The sequence below is a fragment of the Garra rufa genome, chromosome 14 (genome assembly GCF_049309525.1).
Source record: "Garra rufa chromosome 14, GarRuf1.0, whole genome shotgun sequence".
NCBI classification, from domain to species: Eukaryota; Metazoa; Chordata; class Actinopteri; order Cypriniformes; family Cyprinidae; genus Garra; species Garra rufa.
In genome coordinates, this window is record NC_133374.1 from 24,878,279 (window position 1) to 24,895,260 (window position 16,982).

At 38.6% G+C, this 16,982-nt stretch overlaps 1 protein-coding gene across 4 annotated transcripts in view; it reads left to right on the forward strand.

Moving 5' to 3' along the window:
- igsf9ba (immunoglobulin superfamily, member 9Ba) overlaps window positions 1–16,982 on the forward strand; it is a 93,322-nt gene that overhangs the window by 35,610 nt on the left and 40,730 nt on the right. For all 4 annotated transcript variants that reach the window (XM_073817684.1, XM_073817681.1, XM_073817682.1 and 1 more), the window contains exon 4: window positions 15,406–15,557. In XM_073817684.1, the coding sequence (XP_073673785.1) occupies window positions 15,406–15,557 (152 nt within the window). The remainder of the gene's footprint in view (window positions 1–15,405; window positions 15,558–16,982) is intronic.

The following is a 16,982-nucleotide window of genomic DNA, read 5'->3' on the forward strand; positions in this document are numbered from 1 at the left end:
TCGTTCCATCTCATTCTATTGTTCGGTCTATCTATCTATCTATCTATCTATCTATCTATCTATCTATCTATCTATCTATCTATCTATCTATCTATCTATCTATCTATCTATCTATCTGTCTATCTGTCTATCTATCTATCTATCTATCTATCTATCTATCTATCTATCATCTACCTATCATTCTATCGTTCTAACATTCTGTTGTTCTGTCATTCTATCCATTGCTCGTTCTATTGTTCTATTAACCTTTTTTCTTATTCTGACCATCTTTCATTCTATCTATTGTTCTATCTTCAGTACATTTTGTTCAGTCTGTTGTTCTCTAGTTCTATCTATCTATTGCTTATTCTATCATTCTATCTATCTATTGCTTGCTCTGTCATTCTGTGCTCCCATCCATATATCCATCCATCTCAAGTTGTTTGACTCATTGCAGTGGTTTGTGTACAAGGCTTTGCTTATATCTGCATATATGAATGTGTGAACTCAGTTTCTCTAGAGACTCTGCATACACTGCAGGACGGGCCGACATGCATTTCTCCTTGTTTCTCTCTCTCTCTTTCGGTTCGCTCTCTTCCCCTCCCCCTCGTTTTTAATGGATGTCTGCTTTTGGGGGTGGAGTAGGACTAATCGCGCCTTGATTTCATATTCATTTCTAATATCAGCAGTAAATCAGAGCTGTGAGGAGTGGAGGAGGATGCGACTGTCTCTTACCACTCATGACTGGCTGCTGCTGTGACTAATATGTGTGGTAGACCCAACAAAAAACAGCCTTCATGCTCCTGCTACAGAAATGAGCAATGTACTCCCTTGCGGTCTAGGTCTAGGTCTGCTACCATTTTTTCCCACAGAAAACGTTATTGCTATCTCCCTTGTTTAAGCCAATATTTTGTTCTTGTCGTACACTGGACAAAAATGGGTTCTGATTTGATTTTTGGTTAATTATTTACTCCATGTCTGTAAACTCCTAAATGTTGACAATGGCTGTGATGTAACGAAAGCCTGGCTGTTCTAAAAATAAGGGACTACCATTTTATATGCCCTGCCAGAATGTCCTGTTTTGTGCTTGTCAAGTGATTTCATGAAGCCTACACTAAATATTATGAGCCTTTGGGTATGGGCCAGCATTTAGAAGAAGCCCATCGGCCTGCTCTGAGATCTGCATGCCCTTATGTCTAATAAACAGAGTAATATTTCACCAAGCAGAGCCCTCATAATTTCCATTACACTAATGGAGATGTCTTCCATGGTGCCAACTACAGAGGCAAATTTGGGGTAGCTCAAGGCTTTGGTCATGTCATGTTCCTCCCTCTCATTCCGTTTGAACATCACATTTTGCCTGATTTATTATTTATGGGCATGGTTCAGCACCGCTGGAAATATATTATCTCCTCCACGGTGAGTGTTTGCATTTTATTAGATGATGAATTTAATACGATCCATTAAGACAATATGTAAACTATCATGATTCACAGCTCAGTAATCATTGCCTGGGGGTCAATATCCAAAAGGCCCTCGGTCGCATATTAATAGTATCGTAACGCCGCTGTAGGCTTAAATCAAGTGCTGACGCAGCAGATTAATTCCAATACTGGAGCTTTTTGTATTTGGCTGCACTGCATACTGATTCTTGCTGTACTGTACATCACCTTACAGTATGTGTATGAGCTGCAGTGGCAGAGGAATTAAAGATAATTATGGGCGTCATTAAAGAACCACCGTCTCTTCTCATGTTGGTGAGAAATTGTTAGTGTATGTCGTGTTGGTGATAAGCAACTCTGTTGGTCCTTTATAGTGTTCATTTATTGAATCTCATCCCCAAGTGAAATATGTGTCCATTTAGTAAACAGCAACAGAGTGAAAGTGATAAAAATGTGCAGTTACTGATGGTGGTTGTCCACGTACAGTACAGGATGGATTGAGCGTTCTGCTCCAGGAGAGGTACTGGTAAATTTGAAAGAAAGTCACAATTACATCTCTAAAAAACTCCTCAAGCTAAAGTAATAAGTTCGTTTAGATCATTTGTTTTTATTTTATTTTATTTTATAAGTCAGGAGTTTTAAACATTTCGATGCCACTGACCCTCAAATAGGATATTTGCAGGACAACCTCAAACTCATTTATACTGTGAAAAAAAAATAATATATATATATATATCTTTTTTCTACACATAGTTAGTTTTTTTCTCGTAAAACATTTTCCTAGACCCCCAGTACTCTTTTGCACCCCTAAACTGTTTTTAATTTGCTAGAACTATTTATACTATTTACTGTTTTATACTCATTCTTTGTTTTATTTTGATATTTATGTTTACCTTTTTTTGTTTTGTTTGGTTTTTGTTTCGATTGGTTTTTGTTTTGTTTGATTTTCTAGTTTTCTTTAGTTTTTTTTCTTCTGTTTCTTTTTGTTTACTTTTGGTTTTGTTTTGGTTTGTGTTTTATTTGGTTTTGTTTTGTTTGGTTTTTGTTTTTATTGGTTTTTGCTTGGTTTGGTTTTCTTCTGTTTCTTTTTGTTTACCTGTTTTTACTTCACAAGAAATATTTATACCTGCCCAAACAGTTGTTTTCGTTAGTGTATGTATAGTGAAAAAGTTTTGTTTTGTTTGCTTTTTGGTGTTTCTTTATTTTTATTTATAAATAATAAATAATTATACTGACATTATTTATTTATTTTTTTGTTTTGTTTTCTGGTTTTCTTTTGTTTTTTTTCTTCAGTTACTTTCTTTGAGTTTACTTTGTTTTTGTTTTTTTCTTTTGGTTTAGTTTGACTTTTGTGCTTTTGTCTGTTTCTTTCTTTTTTGTTTTATGTTGTTAAGTTTTTTTTGCTAAACCTTTCAGACCAGCACTCTTTTGCACTCCTAACCTGTTTTTACTTCACAATATTTATAACAGCCCAAACAGTCATTTCCCTTTAGTACTGTTTGAAGTAAACCAAACAAGTGTATTTAATAAAAAAGTTTTGTTTTGTTTTGTTTGTTTTATTTATTTATTTGGTTTGGTTTTCTGGCTTTCTTGTTTTTTTTCTTTGGTTTCTATCTTTGTATTTGCATTAGTTTTTTTGTTTGTTGTCGATTTTTTTTTGTTTTGTTTTCTATTGTTTTGTTTTTGTTTGTTTTTTGCTAAACCTTTCTTCAGACCCCCAGTACTCTTTTGCACCTCTAACCTGTTTTTACTTTGCAAGAATTATTGGTAACACTTTACAATAAGGTTCATTACTGAACTATTAGTTAGGGTGAACTAAGAATGAACTACATTGTGCCAATCCAACAGAGAATGCACAAAATAAAAGTAGACTGCACAAAACAAAACAAGGATACAATATGCAAAACAAAACTTCCTTTTGGAAAACAAAAGTGGACTGTACAAATGATAAAACAACAAAAAATGCAATTAAAATGCAATTCAATTATATTTACACATTTTACATGTGTGAACTACACAAAATATTACACATTGCACACAGATGTTGAAGTTTCCAAGTTTTCACAAGCTATTTTAGCATCAAAAGTGTAACATTATTGCTCAGTCAGCAAAAATACGAGCAAAAAAAAAAAAAAAAAGAGCAAGCAAAAGATTGGTGATTATAAAATTGGTGATTATTTCTAACAGCAAGACTTTTAAGTATCCACATAATAAATGCACATAAAGCATTTCATCACAAACTGACCAGGTCAGCTAATGGACTACTCCTTAGAGGATCACCTTAAAAAGACATGACAATGCATGCTTATTAAAAGTCATAAAATGGTTACATCCCATAAAAAAACTCTACTGGGAGGAGCAATATCTTTTTCATTTTCACACTGCCATGGCTGCAGGTCACTCACACGTCTGCAATCAAAGCAAATGTAGTGAATTTCAAGCAGGCATTATGTTGTTTAGATTCAAAGCTGCATTGCTTGCAAATCTGACCTGGCATGAGCCATTTAGCCAAAAGGCCATTATATGCGCTTTATTGTAAAACGTCCTGACGACATATAAAAACCGCACACCATCTACACGCCGCAATCACTGATATTGACATTTCGGAAAGCACCTAAGGGCCAGGAGCGTGTGTGCGTGTGAGGGGACGTGACTGAGTGAACCGCCGAACTGACCGTGAATGCAAACAAGGGAGGGCATGAATGGCCGCTGCGGCAGTAAAGAGGAAATAGGAAGCCGTGAAATAAATCCTCACAGATGTTCGCACAAGCGCCACCCGCCACAGCTGCACAGGTGACATTTCTCCGGCTGAAAAAAGACGAGGCAGACACTGAACTCATTCACCCTGGGCCAAAAACACACACATACACAAACACGCACCCCGCATGCAATAATACACCCTTCACTTGTGCCTCTCGCTCGCTCGCTTTCCCGTCGCAGCTCTGAAATGGAGAAACGGCTACTGTGCACTTTCCAAATAAGTCACAGTGATTTCTGCAAGCGAACGGCTGTGGACTTTCAACATGGACGCGAGGTGCAGCAGACTGTTACCCTTGCTGGTGTCATTGTTTGAAGTTTGGAATATGCATGAGTCTCACCTCACAAGCATATGTTAAATATACAAATAGCCTGTGCTTACGGAGAGCTGACAGCGCTGTGCTAATTACACCGTTCCTGACGATGACACCTCACCGTCTGACAGCAGCCAAATAAATATCAGGTGCTGCTTCATTTCACAATGAATAATCAACATAACTGAACACAGTGATACAAATAAGCAAACTATCACTGCAGTAAACATGTATGCATTGTCATATATCTGACTTGTACAGGATTGGAAGTGTTACACTATGTAATAGAGATGAAAACGGCTAGTACTGCTCTCTTCCTAACTTTTTTTGAGCTGGTATAAATATTTTGGTAACACTTTGCAATAAAGTGTCACTTGTTATCATTAATTAAAGGAGAAGTTCACTTTCAGAACAAAAATTTACAGATAGGCCTAATGTACTCACCCCCTTGTCATCCAAGATGTTCATGTCTTTCTTTCTTCAGTCATAAGGAAATTATGTTTTTTGAGAAAAAAGTTTCAGGATTTCTCTCCATATAATGGACTTCTATGGTGCCCCCGAGTTTGAACCTCCAAAATGCAGCTTCAGATGGCTCTAAACGATCACAGCCGAGGAAATAAGGGTCTTATCTAGCAAAACGATCAGTTATTTTCTAAAAAAAATTACAATTTATATACTTCATTTAGAGCCCTTTGAGGCTGCATTTAAACTGCATTTTGGAAGTTCAAACTCGGGGGCACCATAGAAGTCCATTATATGGAGAGAAATCCTGAAATGCTTTCCTCAAAAAAACACCATTTCTTTACGACTGAAGAAAGAAAGACATGAACATCTTGGATGACAAGAATTTAATATATTTAAAAATTATTTATTTTATACTAAGTATAGTTTAAATATTTTAACATATTTACTGACATATTGTTCGATACTTATAAAAATAAAACGGTAACACTTTACAATAAGGTTCATTAGTTAAACATTAGTTAATGTATTAACTAACATGAACTAACCATGAGCAATACATTTGTTACTGTATTTACTAATCTTTATTAACATTAGTTAACGGAAATACAGTTGTTCATTGTTTGTTCATGTTAGTTCACACTGCATTAACTAATGTTAACAAAATTTTAATAATGTATTAGTAAATGTTGAAATTAACATTAACAAAGATTAATAAATGCTGTATAAGTCCAGTTCATTATTAGCTCATGTTAACTAATGTGGTTAACTAATGTTAACTAATGAACCTTATTGTAAAGTGTTACCAATAAAACATATAAAAATACATGCAAATTATCATTAAACTTTATTTGGAGTAGTACTTCTGCACAATGCATATTCCTTCAAATTAAGCCTAAAATGTGTTTTAATGTCACTACTGATAAGGATTGTATGATCTTTGAAATATCTGCCTTTAAATGCAAGATATTGAAAGTGTATTTAAAGTATACTTGCAATAGTTCCACTTTAGCACTTAAGTATATGTTTAGTTGTACTTCGGCACATTTAAAGTGCATTAAGTACAGAATTAGTTGTTTGAAGTTAGCAGACTATAAGTATACCAGTTTAATATACTAAAAGTACAATTGCAAGGTATTTTTATTAAGCACATAAATACATAAATTTATTTGTTGCATACTTAGCATAAAATAAATGTATTTCAAACACATGTTTGTATATTTTTCACTAGGGTTAACTAACATGAACGAACAATGAACAATACATTTATTACAATATTTATTAATCTTTGTTAATTTTAGTTAATGAACATACTGTAGTTGTTCATTGTTAGTTTATGTTAGTTCCAAGTGCATTAACTAATGTTAACAAACACAACTTGTGATTTAAATAATACATTAGTAAATTCTGAAATTAACATTAACTGAGATTATTAAATTCTGAATTATTGTTTTGTTTTGTGAAATGTATTTTTTATGTGTGTTTGCGCAGTCTAGATTTTTTTTGTGTTTTTTGTACAGTGTCGTTTTTTTGCTCAGTCGAAATTTATTTTACACAGTATAGTATTGTTTTGTGCATTCTATTTTTGTTTTGCAAATCCCTGTTTTGTCATTTTAGGCTTCAGTTTTATTTAGCACAATATAGTTTTGTTTTGTGCAATCTGTTTTATGTAGCACAATGTAATTTTGTTTTGCACATTCTAGCTTTGTTTTGCGGAAAGTAGATTTTATGCAGTCAAATTTTGTTTTGCACAATATGGGTTTTCTTTGCCAATTTCAGTTTTGTTTTTTCACAGTCTAGTTTTGGTTTTTGCAGTTTTGTTTTGTTTTGCACAGTCAATTTTTTTTTGCATTCTGTTTTTGTCAGGAACAGTCGAGTTTTGTTTTTGCAACATCATGTTTTGCACAATATAGTTAGTTTTTTGCCTACTTTTATTTTGTGCATTTTGTGTTGGATTGGTACAATGTAGTTTTGTTTTGTGAATCCCTGTTTTGTACAGACTAGACTTGTTTTTTGCAGTATTGTTTAGTTTTGTGCATTTTAGTTTTGTTTTGTTTGTCATTTTTTTTTGGCTCAATCTAATTTTATTTTGCACAATATAGTTTTGATTTGGGCAGCCTAGGTTTTTTTTTGCAGTCTGTTTTATTTATCACAACGTAGTACTGTTTGTGCAATCAAATTTTGTTTTGCACATTTTACTGTGTCTCAACATAGTTTTTGTTTTGTGAATTCCAGTTTTGTTTTTTAATTTTGTTTTGCACAGTCTTATTTTGTTTGGCACAATATGGTTTTGTTTGGAACAGTCGAGTTTAGTTTTTGCAATATTGTTTTGTTTTGCACATCCCAGTTTTGTTTCGCATAATCTTAGCTTTATTTTCTTCGTGAAATACAATTTTGTTTTTGCCTACTTTTATTTTGTGCATTTTGTGTTGGATTGGCACAATTTAGTTTTGTTTCATGCTTTCTATTTTGTTTGGCACAATGTAGTTTTTTTCATATATTGTTTTATTTTGCACATTCTAGATTTGTTTTGCACAATGTTGATTTTTGTCTCAGTCTTATTTTGTTTGACACTAGTTTTTCTTTGCGAATCCCAGTTTTGTTTTGCACAGTCTAGTTTTGGTTTTTGCAGTATTGTTTTGTTTCATACATTCTAGCTTTGTTTTGCACAATATGGTTTTATTTTGCACAGTCGAGTTTTGTTTTGTGCATTCTGTTTCTGTTCGGAACAGTTGAGTTTTGTTTTTGCAATATTGTTTTGTTTTAATTATCCTGGTTTTGTTTGCCATATTCTTATCTTATCTTGTAAATTTTTTTGTGCAATCTTATTTTGTTTTGCACAATGTAGTTTTTGTCTCCTTTTTTGTGCATTCTGTGTTAGACTGGCACAATGTAGTTTTGTGAATCCGTTTTGTACAATGTAATATTTTTTTTTTGTAGTACAGTCTAGTTTGGGTTTTTGCAATATTGTTTTGTTTTCGTGCATTCTAGCTTTGTTTTGCACAATATGATTTTGATTTGTACATTCTGTTTTTGTTTGGAATAGTCCAGTTTTGTTTTTGCAATATCATTTTGTTTTGCACCATGATGTTTTCGGCTCAATGTAATTTTGTTTTTTGCTCTATTTAGTTTGTTTTGTGCAGCCTAGGTTTGTTTAACATTAGTCACTGACATTATTTACATTTTTGGAGAGCGATATCACAGCATAATATGCTCAATACTTACCATTCAAAATACAGATTCTATATCGCATCGCAGATACAAACACTCATTCACACTGCGTAAGCCTATCTTAAAAGTTTTGTAAGAAACACTGGTGTTCATTGGTATTCAGACTGTCCCACTTGTCCAAAAGCGTCTTTGTTTGGGCCAGGTGCTGTCTGGCCTCACAAGGGCAGAAAGTCTGACAGCACTGGTTTCCTGTAGCCGGCGATATTAGCATCCACTTGTGTATGGATCCTATGTGGGCAGTGGCTGTTCTTCCTGCCAGGACGGGTGAGAGGGTGGCCGGCTGCCCGCGTGTACCCAGCAGGTGTCAGCCGGGCAGATGTACCCGCTCGGATAACAGTAGTGGCACTGTGGAGACGCTCAGGTCATCACAGAGCCCTCCTTCATCAGCGGCCGTTACACTTGTCTCTCTCAGAGCATCCTGCCCATCCCCATAGCGGCCACAGATCATTAGCTTCTGATACTAACTGCCAGTCCAAGCCACAGTAGTGAGGCCTAGTGGTTCAAAGTGCCTAAAGTTTGCAAGTTTGAACCCACAATGGATCACATATCATCACTGTGCCCTTGAGCAAGAAATAATTCGGACAAAATATGAAAGTTCTCTCATCGTTTACTCATGTCTTTTCAAACCTTCATGCCACATGAAGAAGGTATTTTAAAGAATACCTCAATGCGTTTTCACACCAAGAACAATAACTATACAGATAAATGCAAAGTTCTGCCATGAAACTCTAGATGGCACAGCTGATGAGTCGTTAACGCAAACTGATGATATACACAGCGTTAAAATACTTGATGCAACATGATTGGTTCATGTTGCATATACAGCTAATAAGCTTGCTGGTTTACATTTAAATAGCTGGTTAGCATTAGAGCATTTCGCAGTGTGCTTTCAGAGTTAATCTGAAACCCTCCACCTCCCTAGCTCCACCTGTATAGATCTGCTATGGTTTTTTTTATATGCTATTTGATTTTTTTGTCCATGCAATGAATAGTCCCCATTGAATGTTATTATATGCACAAAACTATTCTTTTTTTAATTTATTTTATTAGTAGTTTTTTGTCTTGTTTGGCAGTGCGAAATTTTCTACATCAGTGTCTATGTGTCTGTGGTTTTCTTGTCAAAAGTTCTGTGTTTCAGAGTTTGACAGATTCATTGATGATTTTTTGGCTGGGTTCGTTTACAAAAGCAAATTAATTTGTGAATACTCTATAGCTCAGCATATGAAATCTGTCTTCCCGAATCGTTTTATTCAGTATTATTAATTAGACATCAGTCAGTATTTGAGAGCGAAGGTTGTTTGCTCGCCAGAAGTTGAAGTCTGGTGTAAAGCACAGAGAAAAGTTGAGGTGCTGAGTGTCTAGTCACTGAGCTCTGTCCAGACCATCTGTTCATGTGGAAAGACCTTCAGACAAGTGCCTTCTGAAATATGTCTTCTGTTTGTCATTCTCAGTGTGAGCCCAAGATTTCCCAAAAATACATAGTGAGACGAGTCCAGAAAGTAGGCCAGGTGTGTGATAGAGTTTGTTTGTCCCTTAAAGTACCTTCAAGTGTTTATCAAAAAGTATTCCTAAGAGAAAAACAGAGATGGAAATTGTGAAAAGGAAGAAAAATAAACTTTTAGTCAATATTGGGGATATGCAACACAACTTAATGTCAGAAATGACTTGGTGGGATGACTAAATGACTACTGTAGACATTTAACATATAGAAATTTGGACTATATATACAGTTGAGTGTCAAAAGTTTACACCCCCCGTTCAGAATCTGCAAAATGTTAATTATTTTACCAAAATTATACATCATACAAAATGCATGTTATTATTTATTTAGTACAGACCTGAATAAGATATTTCACATAAAATATGTTTACATGTAGTACACAAGAGACCTGGTGTTTTTTTGTTATATTTTGATATTTGTTTATGAGTACCTTGTTTGTCCTGAACAGTTAAACTGCCTGCTGTTTAACTGTTTCATCAGTGAGTGTTGAAACCTTCTGTAATAGTTGCATATGAGTCACTCAGTTGTCCTCAGTGTGAAAAGATGGATCTCAAAACCATACAGTCATTGTTGGAAAGGGTTCAAATACACAAAAATGCTGGAAAACCAAAGAATTTGTGGGACCTGAAGGATTTTTCTGAAGAACAGCTGGCAGTTTAACTGTTCAGGACAAACAAGGGACTCATGAACAACTATCACTGAAAAAACAAACAAACTCTTTATCATTCAGGTAACAACACAGTATTACGAATCAAGGGATGTAAACTTTTGAACCAGGTCATTTTTATAAATTCAACTATTATTTTCTGTTGTGGACTATATGTCAACATCAGTAACATGCATTTCGTATGATCCCTCTTATTTTGGTCAAATAATTAACATTTTGCAGATTCTGAAAGGGGGATGTAATCTTTTGACCTCAACTGTAACTATAACTGTAATAACAATGTGAGATATGATGTATAAGACTGTAGAGGAGGTTCTTTAAATGCGTTTTAAATTCATCCCACGTTTCCTGAAAGGTTTTTACTGTGAAAACAGCTTGATATGCTGTCAGCACATTAATGACTCTAAAAATATCAAAACTAAAAAGAGATTCAAGAAAAATTCTAATAAACTAGTCAGCCTGAACAACGAACTAGTCTGTGGTTGGAGTAGTTGACTATTATGACCCATCCTTAGGGAATATACAGTATATTTTTAGAGATTTGATGCTGATATCAGCAAGACGTTTTAAGCTATAAATTCTTCTCCCTTGTGTTTAGCCTGCAACAGCTTGTAGTGTGGATGAAAAAAGCTCATGGTAGGCTCAGATGGACAGATGTTCAGAGGCATTAATTGCTTGCTTTGTTTGTTTTTCACCAGGTGTTTGCGCTGTTGAAAGCAAAACTGCTATAGGCTAACAGTGACCCACATGCAGAGGAAGTTAGGATTTCTTTGCTGAAAATGCACAATGCATATTCCTAGAGACTTGTATTAGCACTTGATAGATAGCCAAAAATAGATTGTATGGGTCAAAATGATCGATTTTTCTTTTATGCCAAAAATCATTAGGATATTAAGTAAAGATCATGTTCCATAAAGATATTTTGTAAATTTCCTACTGTAAATATATCACAACTTAAGTTTTAATTAGTAATATGCATTGCTAAGAACTTAATTTGGACAACTTTAAAGGTGATTTTCTCAATATTTAGCTCCCTTCCGGGAACTCAAGCTGCGTCATCATAGCTTTGGGGAATGCCATTGGCGAACCACGCTCTGAACGTAGTCTGTAACCGATCAGATGACGGAAGTGACGTCACCGGTGCGGTGACGTAAGCATCCAGGAAGTACGTGCGTTTGAAGCCGGCGTCAGCTTTTGTCATTCAGCGAAGCGCTATATGTTGGTCTGTTTGTCTGTTGATATTGCTGTTTTTCTGTAGAGAAGGGTTATTATATCCACCTTTCAACTGGGTGTTTCCTACTCTGGTAAGCCCCGAGCAGGGTCTGGTAATGGAACAGGAAGTAGAATCTCTTCTGAGGAAGGAGGCCATCGAGGTGGTCCCTCTTCAAGACAGAGAATCCGGGTTCTACAGCCTATTTCATTGTTCCCAAGAAGGATGGAGGGCTGAGGCCCATTCTAGATCTCAGACAGCTGAACCGCTCAGTCAGAAAACTGAAGTTCAAGATGTTAACTGTTACCAACAGCTTACCAATACAGAGTTCTTCCGTTCGGCCTAGCACTCTCACCCCGAACTTTTACGAAGTGTGTGGATGCTGCTCTGGCTCCTCTGCAACTCCAGGGCATCCGCATACTCATACTACATAGACGACTGGCTGATTTTAGCCAGCACAGAACAGTTAGCGGCTCAACATTGAGGTGTTGTTCTCGCTCACATGAAAGAGCTGGGGTTGAGACTCAACGCCAAGAAAAGTGTGCTTTCTCCATTACAGAGGACCACTTATCTAGGTGTCGTATGTCACCTGCTCGGATCGAGTCGATCCTTACTGCAGCCAATGCGGTCAAGCTAGGCCTGTCACTCACTGTCAAACAGTTCCAAGTACTGTTAGGTCTTATGGCAGCTGCGGCGATGCCTACATGCCTTGGACATGTGGAAGAAACCTTGGTTTCTATCTCAGGGCCCGGTTTTGGGAGCTCCTTGTCGCCACATCACGCTAGCAACAGATGCTTCCCTCACCGGATGGGGAGTGGTCATGAGTGGCCGCTCAGCCCGCGGTCTATGGAGCGGTCACCATCTCTCATAGCACATAAACTGTCTGGAGATGCTGGCCGTATTCCAGGCCCTAAAGCATTTTCTCTCGGACCTGAGAGACCGTCACGTGTTGGTCCGCACCGACAACATGGCGGTGGTGTATTACATCAATCACCAGGGGGTATGCGTTCACGCCCCTTGTACAAGCTGGCGTACCATATCCTCCTGTGGTCACAGGGAAAACTCCTCTCATTAAGAGCAGTTCACATCCCTGGACGTCTCAATGTGGGAGCAGACGTCCTGTCGAAGCAGGGGCCGAGGCCCGGGGAATGGATGCTTCACCCAGAAGTAGTGAAGCAGATTTGGAGAGTGTTTGGCCAGGCTCAGGTGGACCTCTTTGCGACTCGAGAGACATTGCAATGTCCCCTCTGGTACTCTCTAGTTCCTCCAGCTCCTCTGGGACTGGACGCTATGGTACAGACGTGGCCGAGGCTTTGTCTGTACGCCTTTCCCCCGATCGCTCTGCTCCCGGGAGTTCTGGAACGAGTACGCCGGTACGGGTCCGTCTTTTGCTAGTAGCCCCATACTGGCCGGCCCGAGTATGGTTCTTGGACATAATTGCCCTCCTCGATGGCTCTCCATGGGAGATTCCCATCAGGAGGGACCTCCTCTCCCAGGCCAGGGGCTCAATCCTTCACCCCCGCCCGGAGTTGTGGAAACTATGGGTGTGGCCCCTGAGGGGGCACAACTCATAGACACTGGTCTCTCAACCGAGGTTGTTGAGACCATTCTTCAATCCAGAGCTCCCTCTACGAGGAAACTTTATGGCCTTAAGCGGAATCTGTTTACTGCATGGTGTAGACAACACCAATTAGACCCAGTTCACTGCCCGATAGGTACATTACTGGAGTTCCTGCAGTCTCGCTTTTCCACAGGGCTTGCCCACTCCACCCTGAAGGTGTACGTGGCGGCTTTATCGGCCTACCACGCCCCTCTCGGTGGCCTGTCAGTGGGTAGAAACCCCTTGGTCATACGATTCCTCCGCGGTGCACTCAGGTTGAGGCCTCGAGTGAAACCGTGGGTCCCCACGTGGGATCTCGCTGTGGTGCTCGAAGCCCTCTGTAGACCTCCATTCGAGCCTATAGGGGAGATTTCGGACCGCAATCTTACTATCAAGACTGCACTGCTTCTTGCACTTACCTCTCTCAAGAGAGTGGGGGACCTTCAGGCCCTTTCAGTGGCCCCTTCCTATATTGACTTTGCGCCCGGTCTGGCCAAAGCTTTTCTCTAACCTAGAGCTGGGTATGTCCCTAAGGTCCCATCCTCAGTACCACAGCCGGTTACACTCCAGGCCTTCTATCCTCCTCCATTCGTGGAGTGCGACCATCGGAAGTATAACTGCATGTGTCTAGTGCGAGCACTGGACGCATACGTCCACAGAGCTGCCTTGTGGCGTAAAACAGAGCAACTGTTGGTTTGTTACGGTCCCCCTAAGAGGGGGTACCCTGCTTCAAAACCTACTATCAGTAGATGGATCGTGGATGCCATTTCTACTGCGTATGAGTCCTCTGGCCTGCCATCACCCTTGGGGGTCAAGGCTCACTCAACTCGAGGCTTGGCTGCCTCTAAAGCTCTGGCAGCAGGTGTCCCTATTCAGGACATCTGCAGTGCTGCGGGTTGGTCCTCACCCTTAACATTCGTCAGGTTCTATGAACTTGACCTTAGAGCCACTCCTGGCTCCTCTGTCCTTGAGTGACAGATATTTGTCCCTCGTGTCCTGGCAGTTTCCCAGGCGGAGGTGTATTCTTTCCCTCTTGTTCTGGCGGCTCTCCAGACAGAGGCGTAATACTGCTCGCATCCTGACAATTTCCCCAGGTGGAGATCTTCCAGTGTCCTGGCAGGTTCACCAGGCACTCCTTATGTCCCTCTTGCTCTGGCAGTTTCCCAGGCAGAGGTGTATTACTACTCTTGCCCTGGTAGGCTCACTTTATCCTTGCGTCCTGGCAGTTTCCCAGGCCGAGCCATATGTTCTCCCTCTTGTTCTGGCGGTTCCCCAGACAGAGGTGTAATACCACTTTTGTCCTAGCAATTTCCCTAGGCAGAGACTTTGATCCCTCCTTGTCCTGGCAATTTCCCCAGGTGGACATTTCTCGTGCCCTGGCACATTTTACAGGCACACTTCTTTCCACCCTTGTCCTAGCAGACCCTAGGCAGAGATTTGGAATTCTGGGGGCGTGGACATCTCGTTCCCCAAAGCAGCATGAGTTCCCGGAAGGGAACGTCCCAGGTTACGTATGTAACCATGGTTCCCTGAGGGAACAAGATGCTGCGTCATGGACCATAATTCCCGCATCCCTGCGGCGCTCGCTTCATTCCAAGAGGCTGACGCCGGCTTCAAACGCACGTGCTTTATACTTCCTGGTCACTTACGTCACCGGGCCGGTGGCATCACTCCCGTCATCTGATTGGTTACAGACTATGTTCAGAGCGTGGTTCGCCAATGGCATTCCCCAAAGCGTTGATGACGCAGCGTCTCGTTCCCTCAGGGAACCATGGTTACATACGTAACCTGGGACGATTTTTTTGCACCCTCAGATTACAGATTTTCAACATTAATCAATGGAAAGCTTATTTATTCAGCTTTCAGATGATGTATAAATCTCAGTTTGAAAAAAAAAAAACACAATTTACAAAGTTCTACACATCCAGTGGTATCCAGTTACAATTGGTGGCATAACAATGATACAACACCATAGACTTTCATTAAAAAAGAGGCCTGACCCACATTATAAAGACGTGATGTTGGGTGAGTGAACAGCCATCATGCATCCACTTAGAATACCTTGAAAAAGCTGTGCAGATTGCATTGACATGTTGCGTGGAAGTTCTGGATGAGATACTGGTAGTTTTTGTGACTATAGCCTCTGCCGTCTCACACGCTCACCATGGGGTCCTGAGCATGTGAGAGTATTAAATATGACAGAATCTGGACTCAACTTGTTCTGTGTTTGTTTCTCTCCCAGCGCCCCCTACGTTCACGGACACGCCACCGCAGTACGTGGAGGCGAGGGAGGGTGGCAGCATTACTCTGACCTGCACTGCCTTCGGAAACCCCAAGCCGGTGGTCACCTGGCTGAGAGAGGGGGATCAGCTGACCAGCAACAAGAAATACATGGTAACTGTTGATTTTTTTTTCTTAAAAAGAAATAGTTAACCCTCTGGGGTCTGAGGGTGTTTTGGGGCCCTGAAGAAGTTTTGACATGCCCTGACATTTGTGCTTTTTTTCAGTATCTTAAAACATTTTAATGGTTAAAGTCAGATTACATTGTAATCAGCACATATTGGGCTTCAATAATATGCAAGCAACATTAATGTGCATGTTTGTGTTTTTGAGAAAATGAATTAACATTTTTTTTGATAATTTACTCACCCCCATGTCATCCAAGATTTTCATGTCTTTTTTTCTTCAGTCCAAAAATATAGGTTTTTGAGAAAAAACATTCTAGTATTTTTCTCCATATAGTTTAATGGGGATCAACTGGTTGAAGGTCCAAATTGCAGTTTCAATGCAGCTTCGAAAGGGCTCTGAAATGACCAGTCATTTTTATATACTAAGTTTATATACTTTTTACCTACAAATGCTCATCTTGGACTAGCTCGACTTCACACAATATGTAATCATGACCTTTCCAGTGTGATTCATAATGCATGAACATACATAAACCGATGACACAACCTGTTGGGCACCATTGAAGTCCACTATATGGAGAAAAATCCTGGAATGTTTTACTCAAAAATGTCTTTTTGACATAAGAAAGAAAGACACAAACATCATGGATAACATGGGGGTGAGTAAATTATCATCATTATTATCTGGAAGTGAATTAATCCTTTCAGACTTGTTTTTAACATACGTTCATAAGTTAGGGGTCAGTAAAAACAGCACAAAGTTTCCATCATGGGATAAAAACAAGGTAACTGCAACATTTTATTTCACAATTGTGACTTTTTTCTCCCAATTTGGATAATAGCAAGATACAAACTCAAGATTGCAATAAACTTGCAATTCTGTGGGAAAAAGGTCAGAATAGTCAGAACTTGGAATTGCGAGGAAAAAAATAAGAGTTGTAAAATAAAAAGTTGATCTTTTGTATTTTTTTATTGCATGGTGGAACGAATTGCAAGAATTTTTTCTCTTTTTTTCTCTTAGAATTGTGAATTTATATTTCACAGTTTTTACTTTTTCCTGTCAGAATTGTGAGTGGTGTGATAAAAAGTTGCAATTATGTGTTTTATTTTCTACTGCATGATGGAATCGATTGTGAGATGTAAGTTTCTGAGTGAATTTTAGTAAACTTTTGAGAAAAAAAAAAGTTTATTCTAAAAAAAACTTTTTATTTTTATTCTGTAGTGAAACAAATTGCGGGATGTGAAATGAGAGTTCTGAGGAAAAAAGTCAGAATTTTTTTTTTGCTTTTGGAATTTTTATTTTAGAATTATGACTTTTATTCCCAGAACTGTGAATATATATTTTGCAATTTTAACTTTTTCCCTCAAAATTGCAAGTAGTGAGAATCGCGAGTGGTGCGATAAAAAGTTG